This window comes from Calypte anna, chromosome 7 (genome assembly GCF_003957555.1).
Source record: "Calypte anna isolate BGI_N300 chromosome 7, bCalAnn1_v1.p, whole genome shotgun sequence".
Classification (NCBI taxonomy): domain Eukaryota; kingdom Metazoa; phylum Chordata; class Aves; order Apodiformes; family Trochilidae; genus Calypte; species Calypte anna.
The window spans coordinates 16,381,604-16,407,802 of record NC_044253.1 but is presented as its reverse complement, the minus strand read 5'-3'; the positions used below and the strand labels follow the sequence as shown (position 1 = coordinate 16,407,802).

Below are 26,199 nucleotides of genomic sequence, written 5' to 3'. Positions count from 1 at the left end.
AGGGTGCTGCCCTTTGCTCGCTCCTATAGGGCTGGGCAAGGGCCACACCCGTCCCTGCCACTCACTTCCTGCTCTGGCAACCCCAAATCTGGGCACTTCCCCCACTCCTGCACTCACTCCCTACACCTATCTGCCTTGGACACCCATTCTCTGGGCACCCACACACTGTCATCAGCTCCAGGCACCCATGCTGAAAATGTTCCCACGTGTCCCTATGCATGACCTGGGGACCACCCAGGAGCACCCAGCCCTGAGATGGGTGATGCTGCCAGGGGGAGCTGGGGTCTGTCACCTCAGGTCCCCTCAGCAAGAGGGAGCATGTGCGGCCCAGCTCTGAACTGGGGTGCTGGGTGCCTCCTCCCAGCCCTGTCCCATCTCAGCAGGGTGCTAGCCCTGTGTTTTGATGTGGTGGCTGTGGTTGACATGGAGACCCTCCAGCTGTCTGCTCGCGGGGTGCCAGGCAATGGGAGTGCTTGTCTACTTTGGGGAGGGTGAGTGGCAGGTGCTGGGGGCTGGGAGCATAAATCCAGAGCTGTCATGAGCTCCCAGCATGGCAGGTCCCAGGGTCAGGGGCAGCAGGACCACCAGTTTCAGGCCCCAAGACATGGATAGTGTCTCTGGACAACAGGGTGCCCACGCTGGTGACTCAGGAGCTGGGAATCTGGCTGGAACCAATCACCTGGGCCCCATGCACTGCTCACAGACTGCCACATCCTTCTATCTCCAGGAAGACACAGAATCCTGCTGGGAAATGATGCACGAGCACTGATGGAAACCCAAACCCCTGCTGCCACACCCAGAACACTTAGGGGACACAGCCAAGGGCAAGAGCCACCCTGATCCAAGCCACCCTGGACATGCTCAGGCTATGCCCCTCCTGGGCCTGGCAGACAGATGGGGTCCACCCTGTCACCATGCCACCTTCCAGCACCCCGGCACATTACTGTCACTTAGGAACGTCAGTTCCCAACATGGCACCAAGTGCTTGTGCCTTATTTACTGTGAGATCCAGGCAGTGCCAAGGCCCCAGGGGGAACAGCAGTGATGGGGGGGCTGCCACTTGGTCAACTCCAGTGACTCACCCCAAAGACACCCGGCATCCAGGAACCACGTGTTCCCCTGAGCACCTCTGGGTGGTGTGGGGTCAGCTGTAGTTCCTGGGCAGCCCTTTCTCACAGCACTGGGTGGCTGTCCCTGGAGAGTCTGTCCCTGCCCCTTGGCTCCCACCCCAGCCCCTCCTGGCTGTGCCCTGCTTCCATGGACCAGCCCCTCAGCTCTACCTTGGCTTTGGCAGGCACCGTGTTTCTACCCTGGACCAGGGTGCAGGGTACAGGGTGCAGAGTGTGGAATGGAGGGGTGTGGGGTGCATGGTTTGGGCTGCAGAGTGCAAGGTGTAGATTGTGGGGCACAGGTTGTGTGCTGCAGGTTGCAGGGTGTGGATTGAGTGCTGTGTGTTTTAGGGTGTAAAGTACATGGTGGGGGCTGCAGGATGTGAGGTGTAAGGTGCGGAGTGCATAGTGTGGATTGCACGGTGAGGGCAGCGCATGGTTTGGGGGGCAGCGTGTGGATTGCACGTTGTGGCATGCAGGGTTTGGGCTGCAAGATCTGCATGGTGTGAGGTGTAGGTGCAGGTGGAGGTGTAGGTGGAGGTGCACGTGCAGGTGTAATGGGCGGGGCGCGGAGTGCGGGTGCGCGCCGGGCGTCCTGGGCGCGTTCCTCCGCGCCAGCAGGGGGCGCGCTGGGCGGGGCGGGTACGGGTGGGGTGGTGGCGGCCATGCAGGTACCGGGCGGGTGCGGAGCGGGGTTCGGGCCGTGCCCGTGCCCGGGGATCCCCGGGGGGCGCAGGCCTGGGGCGGGGGTGGTATCGGGGCTCTCCGCTGACGGGGGTGCCCGCAGGCGGCGGCTCAGGGCTCGAAGCAGGCCGCGCAGGCGGCGGCGCAGGAGCTGGTAAAGTTCGTGAACCGGAGCCCTTCGCCCTACCACGGTGAGGAGCCGCCCGAACCCCTTCCTCTCCCTCCCCTCGGTGCAGGCCCCTGACGGCTTTTCCCCCTGCAGTAGTGGCCGAGTGCCGCAGCCGGCTGCTGCAGGCCGGCTTCCAGGAGCTGAAGGAAACGGAGCACTGGGAGGTGCGGCCTGCGCAGAAGGTGGGTCCGGCCGGGGGCAAGGGGGTGGCGGGTCCTCAGCCCTGCCGCGCTGCCCTTACTCCTGCACCTCTGTCCGCAGTACTTCGTCACCAGGAACTACTCCACTCTCATTGCCTTCGCCGTCGGGGGCCAGTTCCAGCCCGGAAATGGGTTCAGCTTGCTGGGTGCCCACACCGACAGCCCCTGCCTCAGGGTAAGGCAGGCTGCGCCCTTCAGTTTTCACTCCGCAAGCAAAAACTACCCAGACTCCCCCTGTGCTGGTTCCTTACACCTTCCAGATATGCTGACCAGAGCAGCCCATGCTGACCACAGTATTGCTCCACCTGCTGTTAATGCCTCTGTGCCCCCTGTCCCTCGCAGCACCCTGCACCGATAGGATCAGCAATGAGAGTCCATGTGTGGTCCCATTCCCTGACAGCTCCCCAGTCCCTGTGGCTTCGTGGCGACACCTCTGCTCTCTCACAGGTGAAGCGACGCTCTAAGCGAGGGCAGGTGGGCACGGTGCAAGTTGGCGTAGAGACCTACGGAGGGGGCATCTGGAACACCTGGTTTGACCGAGACCTCACCGTAGCCGGGAGAGTGATCATAAAGGTGAGCCTGATTTTGGACAAGCATGGTGGGCTGTCTGTGTGCCCTCAGCTCAGTGTCTGTGACTCTCACCCAGAGTGAGACCTACTGTAACCTCTCAGCCCTGCAGGCTTGGCCTCAGCAGTCCTTGTCTTGCAGGACCCAGCCACAGGACGCCTGGAGCAGCGCCTGGTACGTGTGGAGCGGCCCATTCTCCGCATTCCTCACCTGGCCATCCATCTGCAGCGCAGCATCAATGAGAACTTCGGGCCCAACACTGAGCACCACCTGTAAGGCCTGGCTTGGCCCGAACCCCTGGATGTCCCTTGGGAGGGCTGGGACCCAGCTGGAGTAGAGCCCAACCTCAGCTCTCTCCTTTTGGCAGCTGCTCATCACAGTTGGGATTTCTGCACTGGCTTTTCTTAGCCCTATAGAGTCCTCCCAGGAGATGCTTCCAAGCTTGGGACTTAGGAAAGGACACTAGGGTGTCCTGAGATGGCATAATAGATTTGTGCTTGAAATGTTGTATGTCCTTGTTCTGTTCAGCATGGCAGTCACTCCCTGGAGGAGCAAGGCAGGCACCCCAGGGAGGGCTGGTTCTGTGTGACCCAAGCAGGAGAGGTGAGCAACACCCTGGGAGCTGATGGCACGCTCTCCCCACAGGGTTCCTATTCTGGCCACTGCCGTGCAGGAAGAGCTGGAAAAGGAGGTGCTTATGGAAGCCACACCTTGCAGTAGTGCAGCCCAGGTGAGCATGGTGCCAGGGACTAGCCAGGGGCCTTGCCAGGACCTCACACTTTTCACGTTTGATTTTTAGTGCTCAGGGACCTGCCAGCAGGTTCCCCCTCTCCCCATGGACTGCTGGTAACCTTCCGCCCTGCCCCAGTGCTGTGTACATGAAACATCTGCTCAGCCATCCCTGTTCACACCCTGGTTTGCAGCCATCATACAGAAGGGTGTGCAGCCCCCATGAAGCTGTCACCATCTCCCTCAGGAGGCAGAGCAGGGAAGGGAGGATTGCACAGGGGGCAGAAAGCCCCTCACTGCTCCTTGCAAATGACCCTTCTGCCCTGCATGAGGTGGAGGCTGCAACATGGGACCTTTGAGTAGGAGGCAGGACAAAGAGCGGAGTGTGTGATGGCTCTGCCAGGAGGAACAGGGAGCTCCCCCAGCCATCCACTGCCACCCGTGCCCACAGCTCTGCTTTCTTCCCAGGCAGAACGGCACAGCCCTGTCCTGCTTTCCCTGCTCTGCTCCCAGCTGGGGGTGAAACCGGAGCAGATTGTGGAGCTGGAACTTTGCCTGGCAGATACGCAGCCAGCGGTGAGTCAGGGCAGGAGCCTCCCTGTGCCCGCACACAGCCTGCAGGCTGGCACTGCACAGGTGTTACCCAGCATGCTTCCTCTGCCTGGGGAATGCCAGGGTTCAGACCTGAGCAGAATGAGAGAAGGCAGGTCCTGAGGGGCAGAGATGAGGGGACTGGAATGGGGACCCAGTAGTAGGTTCCCATTTTGGTGACCCAGAGCCTGTGCCCTGCTCCACCTGTCTCTCTGCCTGCAGACTCTGGGTGGAGCCTTTGATGAGTTCATCTTCTCCCCACGTCTGGACAACCTGCACAGCTGCTACTGCGCCTTACAGGTGAGCAGGAGGGGGAAAGAAGCCTGGAGGCTGCAGCATGGCCCCTGCACACCCCGTCTTAGGTCGGGCTGGCCCAAGGCTCTGCAGGGTTATGTTCCCATGGGGTGGGTCTGGCTTACTGGAGAATCTGGGGTTGGATGTGAACCCTTTTGCTGGTTTGCATTGTGTGGGGGGTTCCCAGCAGCTCTCAGGGTGACTCCTGCTGTTGCTGGGCAATGTGTGTGCCCACAGCTCCCTTCCTCAGTGCTTTGGGGTTCTCCTGGGGAAGTTCCTGCTTGCTCAGTGCTGAGCTTTGGGGGATGAGGTGGAACTCAAGCTGGTGTCCTTTCTCTAACCTTTCAGGCCTTGATTGACTCATGTGCAGCACCCTCCTCCCTCTCCAAGGAGCCCAACGTGCGTCTCATTGCACTCTATGACAACGAGGAGGTGAGTGAGGGACACAGCCGTGGGGTGGCTGTCACAGGGAGGGGTTCCACATTCTTCACTGTCCCCCAGCCCTGCCTGGCAAGAAATAGATCTCAGGCCCCAGCAGTCAAGGTGGAATTTGCTTAATCCCCTGTGAAGAGCCCAGACAGGATGGGAAGCACTGGTGTGGTTGGAAGCTGCTCTGCTGGCTTTGGAGAGCCCCTGCCACTCAGCCAGCCTCTGGGGTGCTTGGGGGTTGCACTATGTGAGTCATGCTGATGGTGGTCCTTGGCAGGTAGGGTCAGAGAGCGCACAGGGTGCTGAGTCCTTGCTGACGGAGCTGGTGCTGCGCCGGATCTCGGCATCACCTCAAAACCTGACAGCCTTCGAGGAGGCTGTGGCCAAGTCCTACATGATCAGCGCTGATATGGCCCACGCTGTGCACCCTAACTATGTGTGAGTAGACCGAGCAGTGCCACAACCTAGGGGGCTGCCCTGCTGGTTGGGGGGACATATCCCTATCATTCCCCAGGGAGTACAGACAGGACAGTTCTTGTTGTGGCAGGATGGGAGTGCTGTAGCATAAAAGTCCTGCTTCTCTTTTGCAGGGACAAACATGAGGAGAATCATCGTCCTGCCTTCCACAAGGTGAGGGCAGCCCTCTGCTATGGGCTGGGGCAGGCACTGTCTCTTCTGCAGCACTGTGAAACACCCAGACAGCCCCTGGAGCATGGGCCTGGGGTGCAGCTCTATGGCACCCAAATAGGAGATGTTTGTCCTGGAGCACAATCTAGCCATGCTGGTGTTAAGTCACTTGCAGCAGCCACAGTATGGGCCCTGGAGCGAGCCCTTCCCTGCTGTGAGGTGGGGCAGTCCCCGTGGCAGTACTGTCCCCATCCCCACAGATCACCCAGGGAAGGGAGAATGTAGAGGTGGGTCGGGGTGGGATGGCATTGGCAGGAGTGTTTCCAGAGCCGCCAACTATCCCCGGGGGCAATCGCGGCCCCGCGGTGCCTTCCCTTGCACAGGGCCCCGTCATCAAAGTGAACAGCAACCAGCGCTACGCCTCCACGGCTCTCACCGAGGCAGTCATCCGGGACATCGCTGCCCACGTGGGTGTTCCTCTGCAGGTGAGCAGGGCTGGCCCAGCCCTCTGTGAATGTTACCAGCTTACTCCTTGACCCTGAGTGCAGGAGACTTGTGCCAGACCCCACCCCTCAGTTACCGTATCCATTCCTGCTAGCGTCTGCACTGCTTGCTGCTCCGGAGCTCCAGCTCCAGGGCTCCCTCAGAGAACAAAAGGGCAGGGCCTGGCCTGAGCATGTCCTATCTCTGGGTGATTTTGCATACTGGCTCAAGGACAGTGCTACTTCCCCACCCCGGGTTGCCTTCCTTCAGGCTTGGGGAGGCATATGGGAGGCCGTGGGGGATAGTGTGGGGAGCTGCTGAGGTCATGTCCCTATGCAGGAGTTCATGGTGCGCAATGACACACCCTGTGGCACCACCATCGGCCCCATTCTGGCCTCGCGTCTGGGGCTGCGTGTGCTGGACATCGGCTGCCCACAGTTGGCCATGCACTCCATCCGGGAGATGTGCTGCACATCGGGGGTGCTCCAGAGCATCACCCTCTTCAAGGTGAGCCCAGTCTCCCCATGCTGTGCCAGAGCCCCCTGTCCGCTGTTCCGTATCTCCTGCATGCAGGGGGACATGTCTCTCTGTCCCCATCCACCCCCGCCTTGGGGCTAAGCCCAGCCACCCCTCCAGCTCCCCCCCCTCTCAGAAAATCCCCCCTTTGCATCCCAGCCTTCCCTGGTGGCTGCCATCCCCAAGTGGTTCCTATGGTAACCAGTGCTTGCCTTGAGTCGCTGATGGGTTACCATGGCAACACGGTCCTGCTCTCTGCCAGCATCTGCCTGCTATTACGCCAGGCGCATAACCTGACAGGGAGCCTCTGCCTGTTCCCCCCCACCCCATGCCGTCCTGCCTGGCCCACCCTGATGGTCTCTCTCCTTCCAGGGCTTCTTCGAGCTCCTGCCAGCAGTCAGCAGCAGCCTGGTGGTCGACTGAGCACAGCAGGGAGTGAGCAGTGGTGGGCTCAGCCCTGGCGCCATTAAAGCATCTCTTGTCTCGCCAGCGAGTGGTTCATGAGCGCAGCTGGGGTAGATGGGGGACAGACCTGGGCCCCACCCTTGCTCTGCCACGGGGCCAGCAGTAGGACCCTGCTCACTCTCTCTCAGCACTGTTGGGGGACAGGCGCTGGGGATCCCAGATAAAGGCCAGAATGGCGCTGTCTGCCCCCACAGGGAGATTGGAGGAGGAGGGTTGGAAGGGGGGAGGAGATGTCTCCTGCTTCCTGCGCAGCTGAGGCTGCTGCAGGGGAGTGGGCCTGCCCTGCTGGGACTGGGCTAACAGATCCTGCCTGGCCCTTCTGGACCCGAAGCTGCAGCTGGAGATCGGCGACTGCCCGGGCCTCTCCGCCCTTCGCGGGTGGGGGTGTGAGGGTGTGGCCCAGCGCTCGCTGCTCATTAGGTCCTCATCTAAGGTGTGGTCCGCACCAATGGGGCCGCCAGGCAGGGAAGGAACTGGCGGTGATTGGCAGAGGGGCTACTGGCAGGGTGGTACACCCCCGGGGGGGCGTGGCTCGCCTCCAGGGAGGTTGTGATTGGCGGGGTGTCCCTTCGGGGCGTGACGTAATTGGCTCCGCTCGATAATAGGGGGCGTGAATACAACGTCTTGGAGGGGGGGGAAAAGTCTCGATCGCTGATTGGCTGCGGGGCGGGAAGGCGTGGCGCTATTGGCGGGGAGGGGGCGGTGGGAGGGGCGCGCGGCGCGGCGGGGCGCGGGTTGGCGGCGGCGGGGGCGCGGCCGGCGGGTGCGCCATGGTGCGGCCGTGAGTGGAGCATGGGGCGGCGGCTCCTCCGGGCGCTCCTCTGCCTCCTCCTCCTCGCTGGCCGCGGGTTGCTGCGGGACGGCGGCGCCTCTGCTACCGCCACCGCCGCGCACGGTGAGATCGGGGCCGGGCAGGCGCTTCCTAGGGAGCGGCTGGGCAGGGGGCTCCGCGGCCGGTGCTGTCGGCGCTGCCGAGGATGCTGTCACGGCGTGCGGCGGCAGGCCTGGCCCTCGGCAGAGAGCGGGAGAGAGCAGCCTGGCGCCCGCACGGCTGGTGTGGGGTTGGCACCGGGGGGCGCCTCTCTCTCCTCGTCTGGTGGGGCTGCTGGGCTGGTGGCGGTGCTGGCCCCGGGCCCCCGCCGCCTGCAGAGCTACTGCCTCCTGGGGGGGGGGCCGGTTGGGAGCAGGGCGATGCTCGTTTAGGGACCCTGCCCGGGGCAAAGGCGGCGTCTGGGGCTGCCGCAGGGATGGGGAGCCTGAGGCAACGGCGCTGAGCGGTGACTGCCTGCGGGACCCTGGCGCCCTTTAAGCCGCCCTTCGCCGGGAAGCGCGGCCGGGCCCGGCATGCGAGGGCGGGCTGGAGTACCTGCTCTCCTCCAGCTCGGCCCGTGCGGCCCCTGCCGGGGGTTCTCGGGGACCCGAGTAGCAAGCCTGCAGTTTCCCCGGCCCAGCACCAGTATGGTCGCGGCGGCCGCTGACTCACCCCCGGGCGCCCGGGGGCTACTGCGTCTCATTCTCTGGGAGTTATGAGGTCCGACCTCATAGCGGGAACCCCATTATCCCAAGGAGCAGGAGACGACGGTGGCGGAGCGGCTGCTGCCGAGCGCCGTCCCGCCCGGGGAGCCGCCCGAGGGAGCCTCACGGGGCTGCGGTCGCCGCCCCTCCCGGCGGAGCAGGGCGTCCCGGCCGAGGCGGCTACGCCGCTTCAGCACCGCGGACAGCGCCCGCTCGGACCGCCGCTTCGGCTCGGCCCGGCCCGGCCCACCCGCATCCCCTGGCAGCGGGTCCTGTGCCCCCACCCCCCCGGGAGTGCCCGGTTACTGGGAGCCCCCCTCTCCACTTGCCCCATTCCCCTGCGGCGGGCTCGGCGTGCCCCTCCCTCCCCTCCCCCCGGTTGTTTTCTCGTTCCTTCCTCGCCATCCAGGGCTGAGTCATCGCCTGCTGCCGTCTCGCTGCTGACGGGCTTGGACCGAGACGGAGGGGGAGAGGAAGGGGAAAGCCTCCTCCTGCCCAAGTACCCCCCCCCCCGCAGGGGGAGGACAGACATATTCCCCCCTACTCCCCCGCCAGCTGTATGCTTGCTCTGGGGTCCCCTTGCAGAGAGAGTATGTCCCTGGTGTCACAGCATCCAGGTCTGTGTCCCTGCCTCATAGTGTCACATGTGGGAGGGCAACAGACATGGTCTTGTAACTGTCTGGTCCCTCATCTTTCGCTTCCTAACTACCTGCACACAAAAAAACTCCAAGCCTGCCCTCTACTCCCTACAGCCAGGCTCTGTACACAAACCCTGTCTTGGCTTTGGGGTGGGAGGAAGGCTGGCACCAAAGCCCTGCCTTGGACTACCAGGCTTTGCCCCTCACCATCATCACTTCATTGCACCCCCATGGAACTTTTATGGAAAGCAAAAATCCCCAAGCAACTGATGATGGGCAAATCCTGTTAGAGCCCCCTTGACCGCTATGCTGACTGTCCTGTCTGTCTGTTCCAGGCTGCCTGTTTGACCGGAGGCTGTGCTCCCCCCAGGAGGTGTGTGTGCAGGGTAAGTGGCTAGCCAGGGGTGCAGGGGTCCTTTCTTTCTTCCCAGGGGGAGAGATATGGACAGTACCAGGCTACCTGGCAGAGGAACTTGGTGGTTCAATGTGGGGTGTTATAGCAGGAGACCCTCACCCCAGGGATGCTCATCCATCCCATCCTGCTTCCTCTCTCTCTTTCAGATGGGCTGTTTGGGCAGTGCCAGGTTGGCTCCGTGCAGGACAGACCCTACTTCCAGGTCACCTCTCACGTGCTCCAACGCCTGCAGGATGTCTTGCGGCACCTCATGGCACAAGGTGAAGAGGGGAGCATGGTGGCAGGTCACTGCAGCCTGCCAGGGAGGGGATATCAGGCAGTGGCATATCAGGCTGTCTGGGGTCCTGCTGGCCCAGGGGACAGGGTGTGCTGAGGAGGGCTCCAGGTGACTAGGAAGAACAGAGCCAAACCCAGGACATGGGAGATGGGCCAAGGACACCAGGGCAGCCTCCCATGTGCTCGCTCTGCAGTCCACAGGCCTCCTCTGTGTCTCACATCTCACTCCCATGACAGGGCTCTCATGGCAGGATGGCATCACCCAGTATGTGATCTCACAGGAGATGGAGCGCATCCCCCGCCTCCGCCCACCACCCCCGCTGGAGCCAATGGCCAGGGACAGGTAGGACAGAGCCAGCTGCTAGTCTCTGAGCAGACCCCGGCAGGGCAGTGAGGGCTTTGTCCCCCAGAGAGAGTTTTGGGAGTGACATCCCCAGATCTAGGTGAGTCACCCTGCTGCTGTTTGCCTCCAAGGTTCTTGCCCCTCCGCAGCTCCCCACGGCGAGCCCCGCTCACCACAGACCCTGGCCTGCCAGCAGCTCAGCATCTGGGGCAGCCCCCACCGCTGCTGCCCTCCCCCATGGTGCAGCGTTACCTGGAGCACGTCCTGCTGCCCCCCTCACCCCAGTTGGGTTATGAAGAGGCTGTGCTCAACCCCTACTCCTACCACAGGGTAAGTCATGGGTGGAAAGGTAGAGATGGGAAGGGGTCTGCTGGCTCTTCCTTGCCATGCAGTGGCAGGGCTTTGACCATGGAGGTTCTGTGTTTTGGTTGCAGTTCGGCTATCAGAATGGTGCTCACCAGCTCTCCAGCGGCTCAGCCAGGCCGAGCCCAGAGACTTCCTCGCTGCTGGGCCGGGTCCCTGCCCAGGCCTTCTTTGGGGCTGGCCCTGTGCCCTCCTATGGTGGGCAGCCAGGAACAGATGGGGGGCATCTCTTCCAGGATTTAGGCATGCTTTCCCTGCCCAGAGAGAAAGCTGGCCACTCAGACCCTGCCGGCACTAGGCTCCAGCACAGCTTGCAGCTCTCTGGTGATTACAGGGACATGGAGGAGAGGGAGCAGACAGGACCTCTAGCTGCCCAGCCACCCCCTGCGCAGACAGGTACCGTGTCCTCCAGCCAGACACCAGCCATCACCCTCATCCTGTCCCCACAGCTGCATTGTTTGTGGCTCAGACTCTGCCTCATCCTTGACTTCATGCCCATAGGCAAATGTTTCTCCTTGACCCCACCTGCCCCAGCTACTGTGTCCCAAACCCATGGTCTCTCTGTGGATGCAGAGTGTACGACCTGATGCTATGTCCTATTGCAGATGCTGCCATGAAGAGACTGGCTTCCCTCCTGGCCAGCTATGGCCTGGGGCTACCAGAGCTGAGCCCCCAGCAGCTAAGCAGCCTCTCTGCCCTTCTCCAGTTGCTCCAAAGCTCTGGTGAGTGGGACGTAGGGATGGGGAAGGCAGGGACTGGCAGTGGTGGGTACCAGCATGCCTTATTTTGAAGAGAGGGTCTTTCCTCTTGCATATGGTGCTGCAGGACTTCTATCTCTCTCTCTTTCCCAGGTGTTGCTGATCCCGAAGTGCTGACAGTGAAACGAGTGGGTTTGCAGCAGGGTGGTGCTGGAGGAGGTGTCGTGCAACAGGTGGGATGTGTGTGTGTGTATGTGTGTAGGGGAGAAGACCCACAGGGCTCTCCTTGGAAGCCCCAGCTCCTCCCTTTTCCTCTCTCCAGATGCTGGAAGGGGACATGCAGCACAGAGAGGAGCCAGTGCGCCCTACCTCCACAGTGGCACCCCCCAAAATCCCAAACAGCAGCTCCTCAGGAGATGGGCTGAGGGACAGGGCAATGTCCTTGCCACCCCCCCACGCCGAACCACAGCAGGGACTTGGTGGGAGCGCACTCAGCCCTGGGAAGCCGACTGTGGTGAAGAAGAGCTACACAGAGGAGAATGGTAGTGGGGCACAGAGGGGAACACGGCCACCAGATGAGTATGGCTACATCATCACAGACCAGAAGTGAGAGCTGGGGATCGGGCAAGGGGGTGTGTTTGGAGGGTCTGAACCTACTACCCCACCGGCTGTTACGGGTCCATGTGCTCAGCTGAGCCTGCTTGGGTCTCTGGTAGGGTAGTTTCTAGGAGGGTCAGCTCCTCCATCTTCTCTCCACCTGTTCCAGCCCTTGTTCCACCCCAAAGCCTTCCCTTTCAGCCCATGCCAAGGTTAGAGCCAACTTCTGCAGGGCAGGAGGCTGGGATGTGCTCAGCCGGGTGTGTGTGCACAGCTGCCTCTCTGCATACTTGTATGCAAGGGTGGGGAGTTGGATCACTCACTCATAGTCTTACCTCCTGCCTGCCTTACAGCCAGCACAGCCTTTGCTGCATGCATAGAACTGCCTGTGCCTGCCTGTCACCCTTCCCCAGTCTCAGGGCACATGGTCTCTCTCCTCACCCCCTACGCCTGCTCCTCATGCTGCTGCTGTCCCTGCAGGCCCCTGGGGCTGGCTGCTGGCGTGCAGCTGCTGGAGCTCCTTGCCAAGCACCTCCACCTCTCCACAGCCAGCTTCATCAATATCAGGTGAGGGACCTGGGCCATGGGGGGCTGCTGTCACAGCCGTGGCCATGCTTAGCCACCCTCAGCAGGGAGCTAAGAGGGACCAGGCTGTGGTGGGGTTGGAGAGCAGGTCTGTGCTTCCTGGTTTCACACTGTTATCCCCTCTCTGGCAGCGTTGTGGGTCCTGCGCTCACCTTTCGCATCCGGCAGAACCCCCAGAACCTCTCGCTGGCGGATGTGGCCACCCAGGCTGGTGAGTTGCACAGAGCCCCCCTGATCCTGCTCTTCTCTTTCTTCCAACTCCCCAAGTTGTGGGGTGGCCCTTCCCAGGGACTGGGAAGAGGAGGCTCCCACCACACATCCCAGTTCCTTTGGCTGAACTAGGGAGCTGGGGTGGGGCAGGCAGCAATCAGGGGTATTCCTTGGCTCTGTCTCTCAAGGGGGTCTCTAGGGTGGAGGGGAAGCACCTTTCTGACCATCTCCTCTCCGTCCACAGAGTATGTGAAGGCAAAGCTGGAGGCAGAGTTGGGCCTGAAGGTCATTCAAACAGGAGTGGGAGAGGTAGGAGTGATAGTGTCCATCCCTCGGGGCTGGGGCAGTGAGGGACACAGCACTGGGGGTGCTGCCACTAGGTACAAGTCATGAAGTATGCTCTGCCCTGGCCCTGGTGTGCAGGGGGGCTTGGTGAGTGAGCTGTTCCTGTGGGTCTGTGGGGCAGATGAGGAGCAGAAGGCTCTGGGCAGCATTTCGGACTGCTGTGCTAGAGATAGACTTGGGTGGTCTGGGATGGGCTGGAACAGGACTGCTCCAGTGGCCCCCTTCAACCCAGCAGCATGATGCTGCCAAGCATTCCCAGAGCACTTGGTTCTTTCCAAAACAGTCTTCATGAGATTTGAAGGCAGTTTTCAAAGGTCTCCCAGAAGCTGTCTCCCCTCCATTCCAGACCAGGGGGCTGCAGGCTACAGCCTGCAGGGTCCATCCTCACCCTTGCCTCCCCCCAGCCTGCACACCTCATCTCAGCCATGGCCAGGGCATCCCAGCAGTGGGCTGTAGCCAGAGCATCCGAGAGACCACAACTAGGCAGGCAAAATGCCATCATGCCCCCTGAGAATAACAAAGCAGCTGAAGGCAGGGAACAGAGCAGGAAACATCTGCTTGGATTGGGGCATCTCCTCCCCATGCTCCTCTGGAAACCCCTGGGAACAGTCTCTTAGGGACACAGGGGCTGGAGATGGGGGAGCCAGCCTGGCTCCTGTGTTTGCAACTGGGGAGGGAAAGTGGTGCAGCACATCCCCAACCTGGAGTCCCTGTTTCTTACCCTCCTGCCCTGTGGCCATAGCTGTGGGTGGGGAGGAAGGAAGGACTTTGCAGGAGAGGGAGGCCACTGAGGCAACCCAACTCCATTAGCAACATGTGGAGTGTCACTATGGCAATGCCTTCTGATGTGGCAATTGGCAGGAGCTGGGGGAGATGGCAGAGGTGAGGGAGCTGAAGCTTGGAGGAGGCTCAGGCAGCTTTGTGAGCCTCCATGGACCTCCCCAGTCCAGACCAGCTTGTGCTTTTCCTTCATCCCCCTTTCCAGGCTTGGCATTTGGTGGGACTGGTGCAAGATATGAAGAACGGATGTAGAGAGGCAGGGAGGCAGCAGGGCCCAGCCAAGCCTTGGAAGGGAGATCCATTTTCTCCCCTAAGCCCTCCAGCAAGTGCAGGGCTGCTCCTGCTTGGGTGCCCAGTGGAGGTGGGAGGCACTGGCCCTGATGGCTACCCCTGGTTTTGGTGCTGGCTGTCTCCTGACAGCAGTCAGGCTGTCAAGGTTTTCTGGGGAAGGGGGGGACCCCAGGGGCTGGGATATCCCTAGGCGATGATGGCAAAGAAGTAGGTTGTGATGATACAGTGTTTCCTCGGTAACCTCATCAGGCATGTAGCCAATGGGAGGCTGTGGCAGTGAGGTAATGCTGGCTCTGGCACCTCATTGGGCACAAGGTAGTTAGTGGTGATGATGCCCAAACATTTCTGTGTTGCCCCAGCACCTGGATTTCTGGGGCATGGGGCAGCATCCTGATCACCAGTAGCTCTGGGAGGGGGAGCAGGTGTCTTGGTATTGGGTTGGTGTAATATCTCATTCAGCAAGAGCTCAGAACTATCCCACCCCAGCATGGGTTTGACATGGATTGGGCTGTGCCCCTCAACCACAGGGAAGGAGTCCTGGTGGTATTGTCTGCAACGTGGTAGGGCTGGCTTTGAGTCCCAGCTGAGGAGAGTGATGGGGAAGACTTGTTGTTTCCAGCCCCGCAGCTGGGGTGGCACCAGACCTCAAGCAGTTCAGACACATCCTGCCTGCCCCCACCCCCCTGCCCCCAAATGTGTGTCCTACCATGAAGCCGTGGCATTTGGGTAAGGACCCTGGGGCTGGAGCCAGCACTACAGTGGCCACTAACGCCTTGGGCTGAATCTGTCCCTCATTGACCTCCAGCTGGGCAGGAGCTCATTGAACCTGGGGTTGCTGCCTGCAATGCTGAGAGCAGGGAAGCAGCAGGTTGCTGCTGCTTGGCCTTGGTTAGGCTCTGGCCCCTATACCAGCCCCAGCACTGGTGTGAGCAACACCCTGTGCAATATGCAGGTGGGTGCACTGTGTCTCACCCCAATGTCACCTGCTCCGCTACATCTGAAAGGTACTGGAGGAACCAGTGCAGCACTGAGTGCCCTTGCTGGTTTAGCTCCCCACAGCCCCAAATATGGTGCAGCATATGAGGTCTGTGCCTCACCAGCCCCATGCAGGTGCCCCCCTACTAACTCTTGCTTGGCTCTACCTGCAGCGAAATGAGGCTGCTGCCTACTCACGCCCATCTCACTTTGGGGACGGCTTCCACTCAGTGCTGCTGACCTTCATTGCACTGGCCTGTGTGGCAGGCATTGCCATCGCAGCTGCTGCTGCCTTCTGCCTCCGGCGCCATGCCAAGCAGCGGGAGAAGGAGCGTCTGGCTGCCCTGGGGCCCGAGGGTGCTGCTGACACCACCTTCGAGTACCAGGTAGGACCCCACGGGATGCAGGACCCTGCGGGATGCAGCCCTGCTGCACCAGTGTCACTTGAGTTGCACAGGGCTGCCCTGTAGTAGTGCTGTGGCTGAAGGTCATGGCTCTTGCCGGGGTCCTCCAGGAGCTGTGCCGCCAGCACATGGCTGCGAAGTCCTTCTTTGGCCGTGCCGAGACATCAGCAGCACCAGCGGAGACCTCGCGGGTCAGCAGCGTCTCCTCCCAGTTCAGCGACGCCCCGCAGCCCAGCCCCAGCTCTCACAGCAGCACTCCCTCCTGGTGCGAGGAGCCTGTCCAGTCCAACATGGACATCTCAACTGGACACATGATCCTGGTGAGCTGACCTGGCAGGGTGGCAGCCCCCTCCCTGACCCCGCGGGCTGCCAGGCTGACCGCTGCCTCTCTGTCCCAGGCCTATATGGAGGACCATCTCCGCAACCGGGACCGGCTGGCCAAGGAGTGGCAGGCTCTCTGTGCCTATCAGGCTGAGCCCAGCATCTGCTCCATTGCCCAGAGTGAAGCCAACCTGAAGAAGAACCGCAACCCTGACTATGTGCCCTGTAAGCATTCCAGCTGTCCTTCCCTAGGGACCAGCTCCCAGGGCCATGGCAGGAGGGTGGTGTGGGGCACGGGGATGCTTGGGGCCATGGCAGGCTGCAGTGCAGGTTTGCCCCCAGCTTCCCCAGGCACTCACTGCATCCCCTGGCTTCCGTTTCCCCAGATGATCATGTGCGGATCAGGCTGAAAGCTGAGAGCAACCCTTCCCGCAGTGACTTCATCAATGCCAGTCCAATTGTAAGTAATCAATGGGGATTCCTACCCTGCCACCCTGCCCTGTGATGTGCTCAGCCCAGGCCAGGATCCCACTCGGGGACAGAGCTGGACTGAACTCACATCATCATGAGCTACAGCTGTGAACAATGTGCCTGACCCATGGCTCAGAAGTGGTTAAAATCCATTTCCCTCCTGGCTGTGGCACCCGAAGTTCCCTCCCCAGCCCTCCCATCATCCCTGGAGTATCCCCCCTGCTCCTTCTAGTGCTGCTGACCCAAAGAGCAGGTAGACTGACACCCCCCCACACTCCTTCCTGCTCCAGATTGAGCATGACCCACGGATGCCAGCATATATTGCCACACAGGGGCCCCTGTCCCACACTATCGCTGACTTCTGGCAGGTGAGTACCACCCGGCTGTGCCAGCCCGTCAGGGTCCCTTCAGGGTGCTGTCTACCAAATGAGTCACAGTGGCTTGGCTGCCTTCCTGCCTGGGGACATTTAGTGGTGACACCCCTCATGCCTTGCCCGCAGATGGTGTGGGAGCATGGCTGCACTGTCATCGTCATGCTGAGCCCCCTGGCTGAGGACAGTGTCAAGCAGTGTGATCGCTACTGGCCGGATGAAGGCTCCTCTCTCTACCATATCTACGAGGCAAGTGTGGCCAGTAGCCTGGGGCAGGGGGCATTCTTCATTTCCTGTCCCCCCATACACACAACACCCCTGCCCAGAATTGATGCCCACTGGCTACCTCTCTTGGGCAGGTGAACCTGGTGTCGGAGCACATCTGGTGTGAGGATTTCCTGGTGCGCAGCTTCTACCTGAAGAACGTGCAGTCACAGGAAACCCGCACTCTGACACAGTTCCACTTCCTCAGCTGGCCAGCTGAGGGTATCCCTGCCACCACCCGGCCCCTCCTCGACTTCCGCAGGTGAGCACCCACTCTGTGCCTGGCCAGCCCCTGGGGAGCTAGCAGGGGGGCCCGACCACAGGGGACAGATGGGTGAGGACATCGCTGCCAGTGTGATGAGGGTCAGGGCTGTGGCATGGACAGGCTGTGGGGGATCAGGGGTGGCTGTGCGTGAGGAGGAGCAGAAGAACCAGGTTCTGGCGAGTCTAGAATGAGCCTTAGTAGAGCTCGGTAGGCAAGAAACCTCCAGCTGAGCTTATCAGGGCTCCCCAGCCTTCATGGGGAGGGTGGGAAAATGCTCTTCCCTGGTGTAGGCATGGGGGACAGCACTGCCTGACACCCTCTCCAGCCACGGGTGCAAGAAGCCCAGGAGCCAACCTTGAACAGCTGTGACCCATTGCTCCCGATACTCCAAAGCCAGCAGAGGGTCCTCAGTTAGCCTGAAGAGAGGGCTGTGGGGCTGTGAGTGCTCCCAGGAGCTTTGCAGGCAGCGCCTGCTGGAGTCTCAGCATCCCTGGGTGGTGGTGGCCTCCTGCCAGGGGCTAGCCTCTCACTGTTCTCAGGACATGCGAGGCCAGGGTCCCTGCTTAGGGCAGTAGGGGGTCCCCAAGCACATCCCCCTCCTCTCTGCCCCGCTCACGCTCTCTCTGTCTCTCTGTCTGTCTCTGTCTCTCTCTCGCAGCTGCCGGCGTCATTTTTGTGATTTGCAGCTAGTAATCTGGCTCCAGTTGCATAGTCACAAAAGTGATCGTTGGCAGCCGTGCCTGCTGCATGGAGCATGCCGGGAGCCCTGCTGGCACCTGGCCCCCAGCTTCGCATCCCACCGGACCAGAGATGCTCCCCTGGGGGTCCTGCCACTGCTCCCCTCCCCAGGCTGGGCACCTGAGGAGACAGGCTTCTCTCCCTGCCCGAGCTCCTTTCCACCCATATTCCCCATCCCATGCCCAGCACCACTGGAGAGGCAGGAGGAGCCATGCACCAGCCCACCAGGGCCACATCATGGGATGTCCACTGCCTCCCTCTCTGGATCAGCACAGCAAGGGGTGTAGCCATGTCCCCACCATGGAAGGGCACTGACCTTCTCCCTCTTGTCCTTGCAGGAAGGTGAACAAGTGCTACCGGGGTCGCTCCTGCCCTATTATTGTGCACTGCAGGTATTGCTGGGGACAGAGAGGGGGGTACAAGCTGGGGGGTGGGGAGGGGGGCCTGGAAGGCTCAGACCTGCTGGCTGGAACCAGTCCCTGGAGCCCATCCCCCTTGTCCAAGTGTCTGTGTCTTGCAGTGATGGTGCAGGCAGGACTGGAACATACATCCTCGTAGATATGGTCCTGAACCGAATGGCCAAAGGTAGGTGCAGGACACCACTGCTTCTGCCCTGTCTGGGGGGGCACAGGGCCACATGCTCGGCGTCTCTTACCATCTTTCTCCCCCCTGCCCCAGGGGTGAAGGAAATAGACATAGCTGCTACATTGGAGCACATCCGAGATCAGCGGCCTGGCATGGTGCAGACCAAGGTACCCCAAAACCTGGAGCTCCCCTCCCTCCCTGAGCACACAGAGCCCCTGGTCTAGCAGGAAGCCTGATGTCCCCTCTCCTCTCCTCCCTCAGGACCAGTTTGAGTTTGCATTGACGGCTGTGGCTGAGGAAGTGAATGCCATCCTGAAGGCACTGCCACAGTGAGGGCAAGGAGTCCTTCCCTCTTGTCTTCCCCTGTGCTCCCCTGGCTTCCTGCACTCTCCTTACCCTCACTGTGGGGCTGCCCTCCCTGTAAATTGCTGTCTGTGCTGCTGGCTGTGTTCCTTGTCCTCTCATCCCTCTCCCCTTTCTGCCCCAAATGCTCCCCTGCCCCTCTCCCCAGGGACACAGGGCTCAGCCCCTCTGCATGCAGGACACAGGACCTCATTGGACCTGCTGACACTGCAGAGGGGACTGGGCTCATGTCCCCTATCCCCTGTGGAGAAGGGCCAGGTGAGGCTGCTGAGAGTTGGCTGTGGGGTCCCTGCAGCTGCTTTCCTGCACCCCAACCTGGCAGTCTTGTGTCAGGTCCCTTCTCTGTACCCATGTGGGGGCAGGAGTGGGCAGGGGTCCCCCATGGTTGGGGGCTGTAGGGGTGCCTGGCCCAGCCCCAGGTACCCTCTCTGTGCTCCCTGCCTTGTCATTCAAGCAGAAAAGAAATTTCTAGAGAAATATAATTTTGTATCTTGATGTGAATAAAGTTCTTGTGTCGCGTTTGTGCAGCTGCACCCAGGCCTGACTTCTGAGTCTGTGTATGGGGGTAGGGGTGAGGGGCACAGGGACTCATCCCCTATCCCTGCAGGAGCACAGCCTGCACTCCACAACTGCCACATGAGCGCAGCTGGGACTGGGCCCCCCTCCCTGCAGGCAAGCACAGGGATGGAGAAGACCTTGCAGCCCCTAACGCAGAGACAGCCCACAGGCAGCAGCTACTGCAAACAGTTTTATTGACAGCGGTCAGCAGAGGAGCGGGGAGGGAGAGGCTACAGCAAGGAGAGGGGCAGAGGACAGCCCCACTGGCTGAACTCAGCCATGCTGCCCCTCGCTGCCTGCCACCAGCACCCCCCCCAGCAGCCTAATCTACAGCAACCCCCCCTCCCCTACAGCCCCTTATTGCCCCCCTCCTCACCCTCTGCTGGTGCCCCAGGTATTGCTTGGCTGTAAGCCCTGTCCTGCCAACCCCCTGTCCCCCACCGCGTCCCAGGGAGCCAGAGAGTGCTGAGGGAAAGGGGTGGCAGGGGGTGGCCGTGCAGGGACAAAGCTGAGTCCTGGCCGGGAGAGCCTCCGTGGGCGTGCGCGGTCCCCGGGCGCAGCAGCCTCAGAACACACCTGGGGAGACAAGCGGAGGGGGGAACACAACAGCACCCGTGAAACCCTCCTCGGCCCAGGGCTAGGGAGTGGCAAGAAAGGGAGGGAGGAAGGTCCCAGAAGGAAGAGAACCAAGGCAGGACCGGAGGCAATGGTGAGGGTGAGAACACCTGTGAGCATCACTGAGGGTCACTGCTGCTGAGAAACAGGGAGGGACAGAGCCCCAGGCCAAGGCCAGGGTGTGACAGTGCCCTGCAGGGTATACAAGCTGCAGGGAAGGGGTGACCAGGCAGAGTCTGCAAAGGGGAAGACAGAGGAGAAGGAGGGGGTACAGGCAGGAACAACAGCATCCAGAGAGGAGAGACAGACACAAGGCACCAAGCAGAGCCCACGAGCGCATCTCTTCGTGCAAAGAGGTAGAGCTCAACCCAGTACTCCCCAGCCTGAGCAGGGTCAGGCAGCAGCCAGGGAGGCATTGGCTGGATCCCCTACCCGCTTGCAGGGCAGGCAGGGAGAAAGAAGCAGGCAGAGCCAGGCCACACCTGCCTGCAGGCACCCTACACTTCCAGAAACCAGGGCAGGGAGCTGCCCCTCTTCTCAGGACCCCAAATAGGGCCTCTTTTCCAGCATGACCCCCAACTGTGGCAGCCCCCTCACCCGGGGTGCCACCAGCCACCCACCCACCCACCTGAGCAGCAGCAAGGAGGCAGGGCAGCAGATCCCCTCCCTCTCTGCAGGATGCAGGATCCGAGCCACAGGCAGAGAGACCTCACCCCACCTCCTCTCCCTGCCCCATGGCAGGGAGGCACAACCCCAGCCCCACACTCAGAGCAGGGGCAGTGCCACTTTGCTTTGGGGGCAAGTTCGTGCCCTGCTGCAGCAGGGCTGCTGGTCCCCGGCAGCTCCTGTTCTGGTCCCCCTGGGGACCTGGGGCTCTGTGGGTGGAGGAGAGGGTGCCAGGGCTTCCCCTGGTGCCAGCAGGGTGCTGGGGCCATGCCCACCTGCTTGGTGGTGCCCTGCGGCCTCCATCTCGGAGAGGCTGTAGGCCATGGCCAGCTGCAAGTCCTCATCCTCATCCTCGCTGTCTGTGTAGAGGCGGACAGGTGAGGAACTCGGGGGCCGGTGCGGAGCAGGAGGTGAGGGCGAGGGGGGTCGTGGGGCTTGCTGCTCCCGCCGGCTCAGCTCCAGACCCAGTGCCATGTCGTCAGGAACACCTGTTGGGACAGGGGGCAGAGAACAGGGACTGTGTCCACTCCAGCTCCTCAGAGCTGGCATGGGGCCCCAGCAACTCCTGCCCACCCCCACAATCCTCCATTGCAGAGCTCTCAACCAGGGCTGACCAAAGCCAAGCCTGGATGTAGCATGCCCCTAGTCACCTCAAAGGAGCAGAGAAGTCTACAAAGGGAAAAGGTGTGAGGAGGTGGCACTGCCAGACGCAACAGGTCTATCTGCAGAGCTGCTTCTTACCATCAATGTGGATTGACTTCAGCTCCCCATCCTCTTCCACTTCCACCCGCTCCTGCCCATTCTCAATAATCCTACAGACAGAGAGATGGACAAGGGCCAGACAGTCAGAGCATGGCAGCAGCAAGCTGCAGGGTCTGAAGCCCACCAACAAGGGGGGTCTGTGGAGGTGAGGTGGGCTGGCATTGCCCTCACCTCTTGGTGGTGATGCGCTTGCCATTAACGAAGGTGGTGGAGGTGGGAGACAGAGCGAAAGCCCATCCCTGCATCAGCACCAGAGCTGAAGGATGAGGTGAAGAAATCTGCAGAACGGGAGTGACAAGGCTGGTGCCAGGGTGGGGAGCACAAGGAAGGCAAGGGACAGACCCTGCACAGGGGGATACAGTGTCCTGGGCCTCCCTCTGCCAGGTATGTGCTGGCAGCGTTTCCTACCTGAGGATCCTGGGAAGGGGGTAAAGAAGTGGCTTCCCCCATGGTGCCGGGAGCCAGGTCCTCGCAGCTCAAGAGAATGGCAGCATCTCATCTGGAATGCAGGGCCTCTCTGTCAGCACTGCCCCTGAGGCTTGGTGAGCAAGAACAGGTACTACCCCCAACTGCAGCAAGCTCTGTCCCCAAGCTCAGCAGCTGCCCCCAGACCAGAGAGGTGCCCCCAGGCTGGCCCCCCACCCAGCCCTGCACACACCAAAAAGTCAGCGAAGGGTCTCGGCCACCAAAGAACTCCCGGAAGACATCGTTGAGCGCTGCGGAAGGTGAAGGTGAATTCAGGGGCCCTGGCATCGGCCCTGGAGCCCCCTGCTCCTTGCTGGAGGGAAGAAGATCAGTCAGAGTTAAATGAAACCCTGGGTTGGTAATTCCCCAAAGGAGGAAGGCCCAGGGGCTCCATACTCACGTTAGTTCTTCAGAAAAGGCTCTATCCAGAGCTGCAATAGTCCCTGCTCACCCCAGCTTACCTGCACCCATAAGTCCCTCCTTGCCAATAACGGTCATAGACATCACGCTTCTGTTCTGGAGGAGAAGAAAGCCAGTTGCCAGGCATGGGCAGGAGCAACAACATTTCCCCCAGTCAACAGAGGTGTAGAACAGCAGGGAGCAAGAGCAGGGGGGGTGGCATGAAACACCCACAGCACCAACACCATTCGCAAACCAAGTCAGGGCATCGGGAGAGGATGCACAAGCTGCAGGCCTGCAAGGGGAAACCTCATCCCAGAGGCCAGCATCCAGCATTTCTCCAAGACCTGTTTTGGTGGATATGCGGGGAAGTAATCAGGGCCCCACAAGCCAACCAATAAAGCTGGAGGGACCCACTGTCTCCCAGAGACATCCAGAGATGCCATCTGTGTGAGCCCAGCACACCCCAGTGTGCTGACACCCCAGTGAAATCAGCCCCAAGTACGGGTAACATACAAGACAGCACTGTGGCTTCTTACTGTCTGACAGCACTTCATATGCCTCGGCTATTTCCTTGAACCTCTGCTCAGCGTACTCCTTGTTGTCCGGGTTTTTATCTGGGTGCCATTTCAGTGCAGCCTTCCTGTACCTGCACAGATAGGCAGCGATAAGGCTCCTGTGATGGTGACCCCACTCTGAGCACACACCTCTGACCCTGTGGGCAGAGGCACCTTTAGCCCACTTCCTCCAGTGCCCTAGAGCCTCAGGCATCAAACGGGAGCTTTCTGGACTAGTTCTGACTCCCAAATATTTACAGCATGACCCCAGCAATGCAGCCTGTGCTTGCCCCAGCTGCCTTCAGTAGCAGCCCTGGATGATGCTCTCACATTTCCTCCAGAGCCTTCCTGGGCTCGACTGTAAGCATGCATGGACCAGGGGTTGCTGGGGGGGCTTGTGGGGCCTGGTGAGTACAAGCAGCCTGTTCCATCCATCTGCAGTTGGCTGGGGTTAACCAAGGCTGCCCAGCTCCTCTCATCTGCTCTTAGGAATTCCGTCCAGCAGGGACCTCTGACTCCTGTTTCTCATCTTCTCAGGCAAGCCACAAGTCGACACCCTCAGCAGATGCAGACCTCACCAGGTGCCAAGCAGCAGGGTGAGAGGCAGGACCTGTGGGAGGCTGTCTGCCCCTGGGCCTCCCCTGCAGTTCTTGGGGCACAGCATGAGACCTGCCACCCAGGAGCCATATCCCTGCCAGGGGACACACTGCTCCTCACCCTAACCCTTATGCCAGCAGAGCCTCAACCACCCTCTACAATCCCTGCACCCTCTGGCAGAGAGCAGACACCTCCAAATGTCAGTGGGACCAACCTCCATCCCCAGGCTGAGTGGAGACAAAGGGACCAAACCCCACCAAGAGGTGCCTTTGTGCAGCAATGAAGCCCAGCCCCACTGTGCCCTCCACTGAAAGTAACAAAGGCTTGATTGTCACCTCTGGAGCTTGGTCCTGTCCCCACCGGCCCTGCAGGGAGCCCCAGCCTCTGGATCACTGGAGCCAAGGCAGAAGGTGGGGGCTTGGGCTGCTCTGCCCACCAGGCAGGGTCATGTCTGCCACGCACTTACGCCTTCTTAATGTCGTCGGCAGTGGCATTGCGGCTCACGCCCAGGGCTTCGTAGTAGTCCACCATGACGTGTGCTTGTCCCACGAGGCCACTGTCAGGGATGGAAGGCAATGTCAGGGGTCTGCAGGCATGGTGTAGCAACACTGGGTGTAAGAGAGAACGGGCAAGCTGGCCTGCCCAGGCAGGCTGAGCACCTCACAAGTACCCCCAAGAGGGGCTCAGCAGCATCTCCTTTCATGGCTCCCTATCACCCTGGCTATAACTCAGCCCCAGTTGGGATCTCTTGGCCACTGCTATGCCGCCGTCCCACCTGCATTCCCCCGACTTACCTAAGCAAGCGGACACGGACCCCTGCTGCCGGCCCCACTCCCCTCCAGTCCCCCGGGTGGCTCTGTCCTGGGGTGGGTCGGGAGCAGTGCGCTAAGCTGCTTAGCGGCTGGAGCGGATTAAGCGCTCAGCGGGGACCCTCCCCGTCCCCGGGCACCCCGGGTAACTTCAACCGGCCGCCGCGCGGCGGAACGACAACGGCAGAGCACTCCCGCCGCTCCAGCACCCCCGGTGTGTCAACACCCCCGCCCGGTACTGCCCCCGCCCCGCTGCCCGGTCTCATCAGCTAACGGGAAGGGAGACGACGACTGTCCCTGCCCACCGCTGGCAATGGCACCAGCACCCGTGAGCGCGGCGAGGTGGGGCGGCGCCTTCGGGGACCGCCCCCCCGGCCCAGCTGTAAACACGGCGCTCCGGGGCTTCCCGGCCCGGCCCGGCTGCTAGAAGCTTCCGCCATGCCCCACTCCTCTCGCCGCCACCGAAGAGCAGCCCTAAGCTGCAGTAAGCGGATTTAGGCCATCGGAGGAGCGGTGCCGGCAGCAGAGGAACCGACCGCACCGGCCTGGCCCGATCCCCGGTGCGCCACTGTCACCCGGTGCCCTCGTGCGTCCCGCTCCCCGCGCACACCCCTTCCCCGCCACACCCCCGACCCAGCGCCCACCTGAAAGCCTCAACCGAACCCTCCCCGCCCGCCCCGGCCGCCCGCGGCCGGTGTCGCGCGTTCCCCCCGCCCGGTACGCCGCGGGACTTGGAGCCGGCTCTGCGGCCCGACCAGCGGCGGCTGCAGCCAACCGCAGCCCGGCCGCCTTCTGACGTCACGCTTTCGCTTTCCAGGTGGGTGAGGTCATAGGGAGGTGTGCTTGCGGGCGGAGCGAGGTTTCTCCGCTGCCGGGCCCTCTTCCAAATCCCCGTCCCAATCCAAGCCGCTGTCCCCTCACCCACCCCAGCCTCCAGCCCCATTCCGGTCCCCATCGCAGTTCCTGTTGCCCTCCCTGTCTCCATCCTCATCCCTGTTCCAGCTGCCCGGGGCTTTTTCCGGACCCTGGGCCCCGCTACTCCCACCCTCGAAGCCAGGAAGCGGGGCTCGGCTGCACGGGACCCTCCAAGGCGCTTCGGGAAAACCGGGAGCCCCCGGGGACCTCTGCCTGCCTCAGTCTGGGCGCTGGGACCCAGAGCTCCTCCTCGGCTCCCGTCGCTCCCCGAGGCTGCACCGGCAAGGGTTGGGGAGGGCACTGACCTCGCCCGCAGACCCCGGTGGTGTAGCCAATGCCGCGAGCCCCCTGGGGCACGGCCACCGCCCCGGGCAGCCCCCGGGCTCCGCTCGCCACTGGCTTCCTGCCCAGTCAGCTGTCCGCCTGGTCCCTGCCTGAAAGGCCAGCGGGAGGGGACAGGCGGGGTGACTCAGCGCTTTGCCCAGGCCGTCCCGCAGGGGCGGGGGCATGGAGGACACAGATCCCGGCAGAGCATCACCAGTCCTACACCCTCCCCAGCCCTGCTCAGGCAGACAGAAGCAAGGAGCAGCGAGCCACCTACCACCCCGAGCACCAGCGTGCCCTGGTTCCCATAGCATCAGGGTCAGGAGACAACCATGCACCGGGAGCTTGGATGTGGAACCACTGCATGGTTCTCTCCCCATCCTAACAATTGTGGGCAGACTCGAGGCAACTCACTCGCATCCATGAACCTGTACTGGTCACAGGGATCGCACTGTTCCCACTTGCTGTCTGGATGGGAGGAGAGAGCCTGGTCTCTCTGCAGGGCCGTAGCCTTTGGGAGCCCCTGCCCCCCCTGCACAGCAGGTGGGGTATTTCTCTCACCTCTTGTATATCCCTAGCTGGGAAACCTGGCAAATTTTCCCAGCTAGGGGAAGTACCACCAGTACCGCTTTACAGGCCAGCCTGGGGAGACCTAGGGGCTGAGTCGGGACATTCCCAATACACCTTAGGCACAAGTTTCAGGAGATCTATCCCAAGAAGAACCCTCAGCAACAGAGGGCATGGATGAGCACAGGGATGGGTGAACTGACAAGGGCACCTCTGATGCCAAGGAGCATCTCCACTACAAGGGATGGGAGACCCACCCCCTGCCTTCAGCTGACACTTGATTATTTCC

At 61.6% G+C, this 26,199-nt stretch overlaps 3 protein-coding genes across 5 annotated transcripts; 2 read left to right on the top strand and 1 right to left on the bottom strand.

Annotated features, from left to right (window-relative positions):
* Positions 1 to 1,759: 1,759 nt before the first annotated feature.
* Positions 1,760 to 6,887, top strand: DNPEP (aspartyl aminopeptidase). The gene is made up of 15 exons (XM_030454708.1): positions 1,760 to 1,780; positions 1,897 to 1,984; positions 2,056 to 2,144; positions 2,224 to 2,337; positions 2,610 to 2,735; positions 2,871 to 3,001; positions 3,375 to 3,459; positions 3,927 to 4,034; positions 4,272 to 4,349; positions 4,692 to 4,775; positions 5,050 to 5,210; positions 5,363 to 5,402; positions 5,783 to 5,884; positions 6,222 to 6,389; positions 6,771 to 6,887. Exons 1-15 carry the CDS (start codon positions 1,775 to 1,777, stop codon positions 6,819 to 6,821), a joined length of 1,431 nt encoding a protein of 476 aa, XP_030310568.1. The 5' UTR covers positions 1,760 to 1,774; the 3' UTR covers positions 6,822 to 6,887.
* A 729-nt stretch (positions 6,888 to 7,616) lies between these two features.
* On the top strand, positions 7,617 to 19,206 carry PTPRN (protein tyrosine phosphatase receptor type N). Of its 3 annotated transcripts, none has more exons than XM_030454703.1 (23): positions 7,617 to 7,758; positions 9,352 to 9,402; positions 9,578 to 9,691; positions 9,945 to 10,050; positions 10,200 to 10,380; positions 10,485 to 10,809; positions 11,019 to 11,135; positions 11,265 to 11,344; positions 11,434 to 11,717; positions 12,189 to 12,275; positions 12,425 to 12,504; positions 12,748 to 12,812; positions 15,068 to 15,280; positions 15,409 to 15,618; positions 15,697 to 15,844; positions 16,006 to 16,079; positions 16,381 to 16,458; positions 16,591 to 16,710; positions 16,821 to 16,987; positions 18,067 to 18,120; positions 18,249 to 18,313; positions 18,407 to 18,480; positions 18,575 to 19,206. In XM_030454703.1, exons 1-23 carry the CDS (start codon positions 7,656 to 7,658, stop codon positions 18,644 to 18,646), a joined length of 2,868 nt encoding a protein of 955 aa, XP_030310563.1. In that variant the 5' UTR covers positions 7,617 to 7,655; the 3' UTR covers positions 18,647 to 19,206. The 3 variants fall into 3 exon arrangements, with proteins under 3 accessions (XP_030310563.1, XP_030310562.1, XP_030310564.1); XM_030454702.1 differs by having other exon boundaries at positions 7,619 to 7,758; positions 10,182 to 10,380; XM_030454704.1 differs by lacking the exon at positions 7,617 to 7,758 and adding an exon at positions 8,689 to 8,995 and having other exon boundaries at positions 10,182 to 10,380.
* A 574-nt stretch (positions 19,207 to 19,780) lies between these two features.
* Positions 19,781 to 25,438, bottom strand: DNAJB2 (DnaJ heat shock protein family (Hsp40) member B2). The gene is given in 14 exon segments (XM_030454707.1): positions 19,781 to 19,810; positions 20,791 to 21,003; positions 21,257 to 21,327; positions 21,449 to 21,492; positions 21,494 to 21,555; positions 21,686 to 21,755; positions 21,757 to 21,776; positions 21,934 to 21,988; positions 21,990 to 22,051; positions 22,204 to 22,228; positions 22,230 to 22,258; positions 22,681 to 22,790; positions 23,762 to 23,851; positions 25,325 to 25,438. Coding segments are annotated over 13 exon segments (837 nt in total). The 5' UTR covers positions 23,827 to 23,851; positions 25,325 to 25,438; the 3' UTR covers positions 19,781 to 19,799.
* Between the last annotated feature and the right edge of the window lie 761 nt (positions 25,439 to 26,199).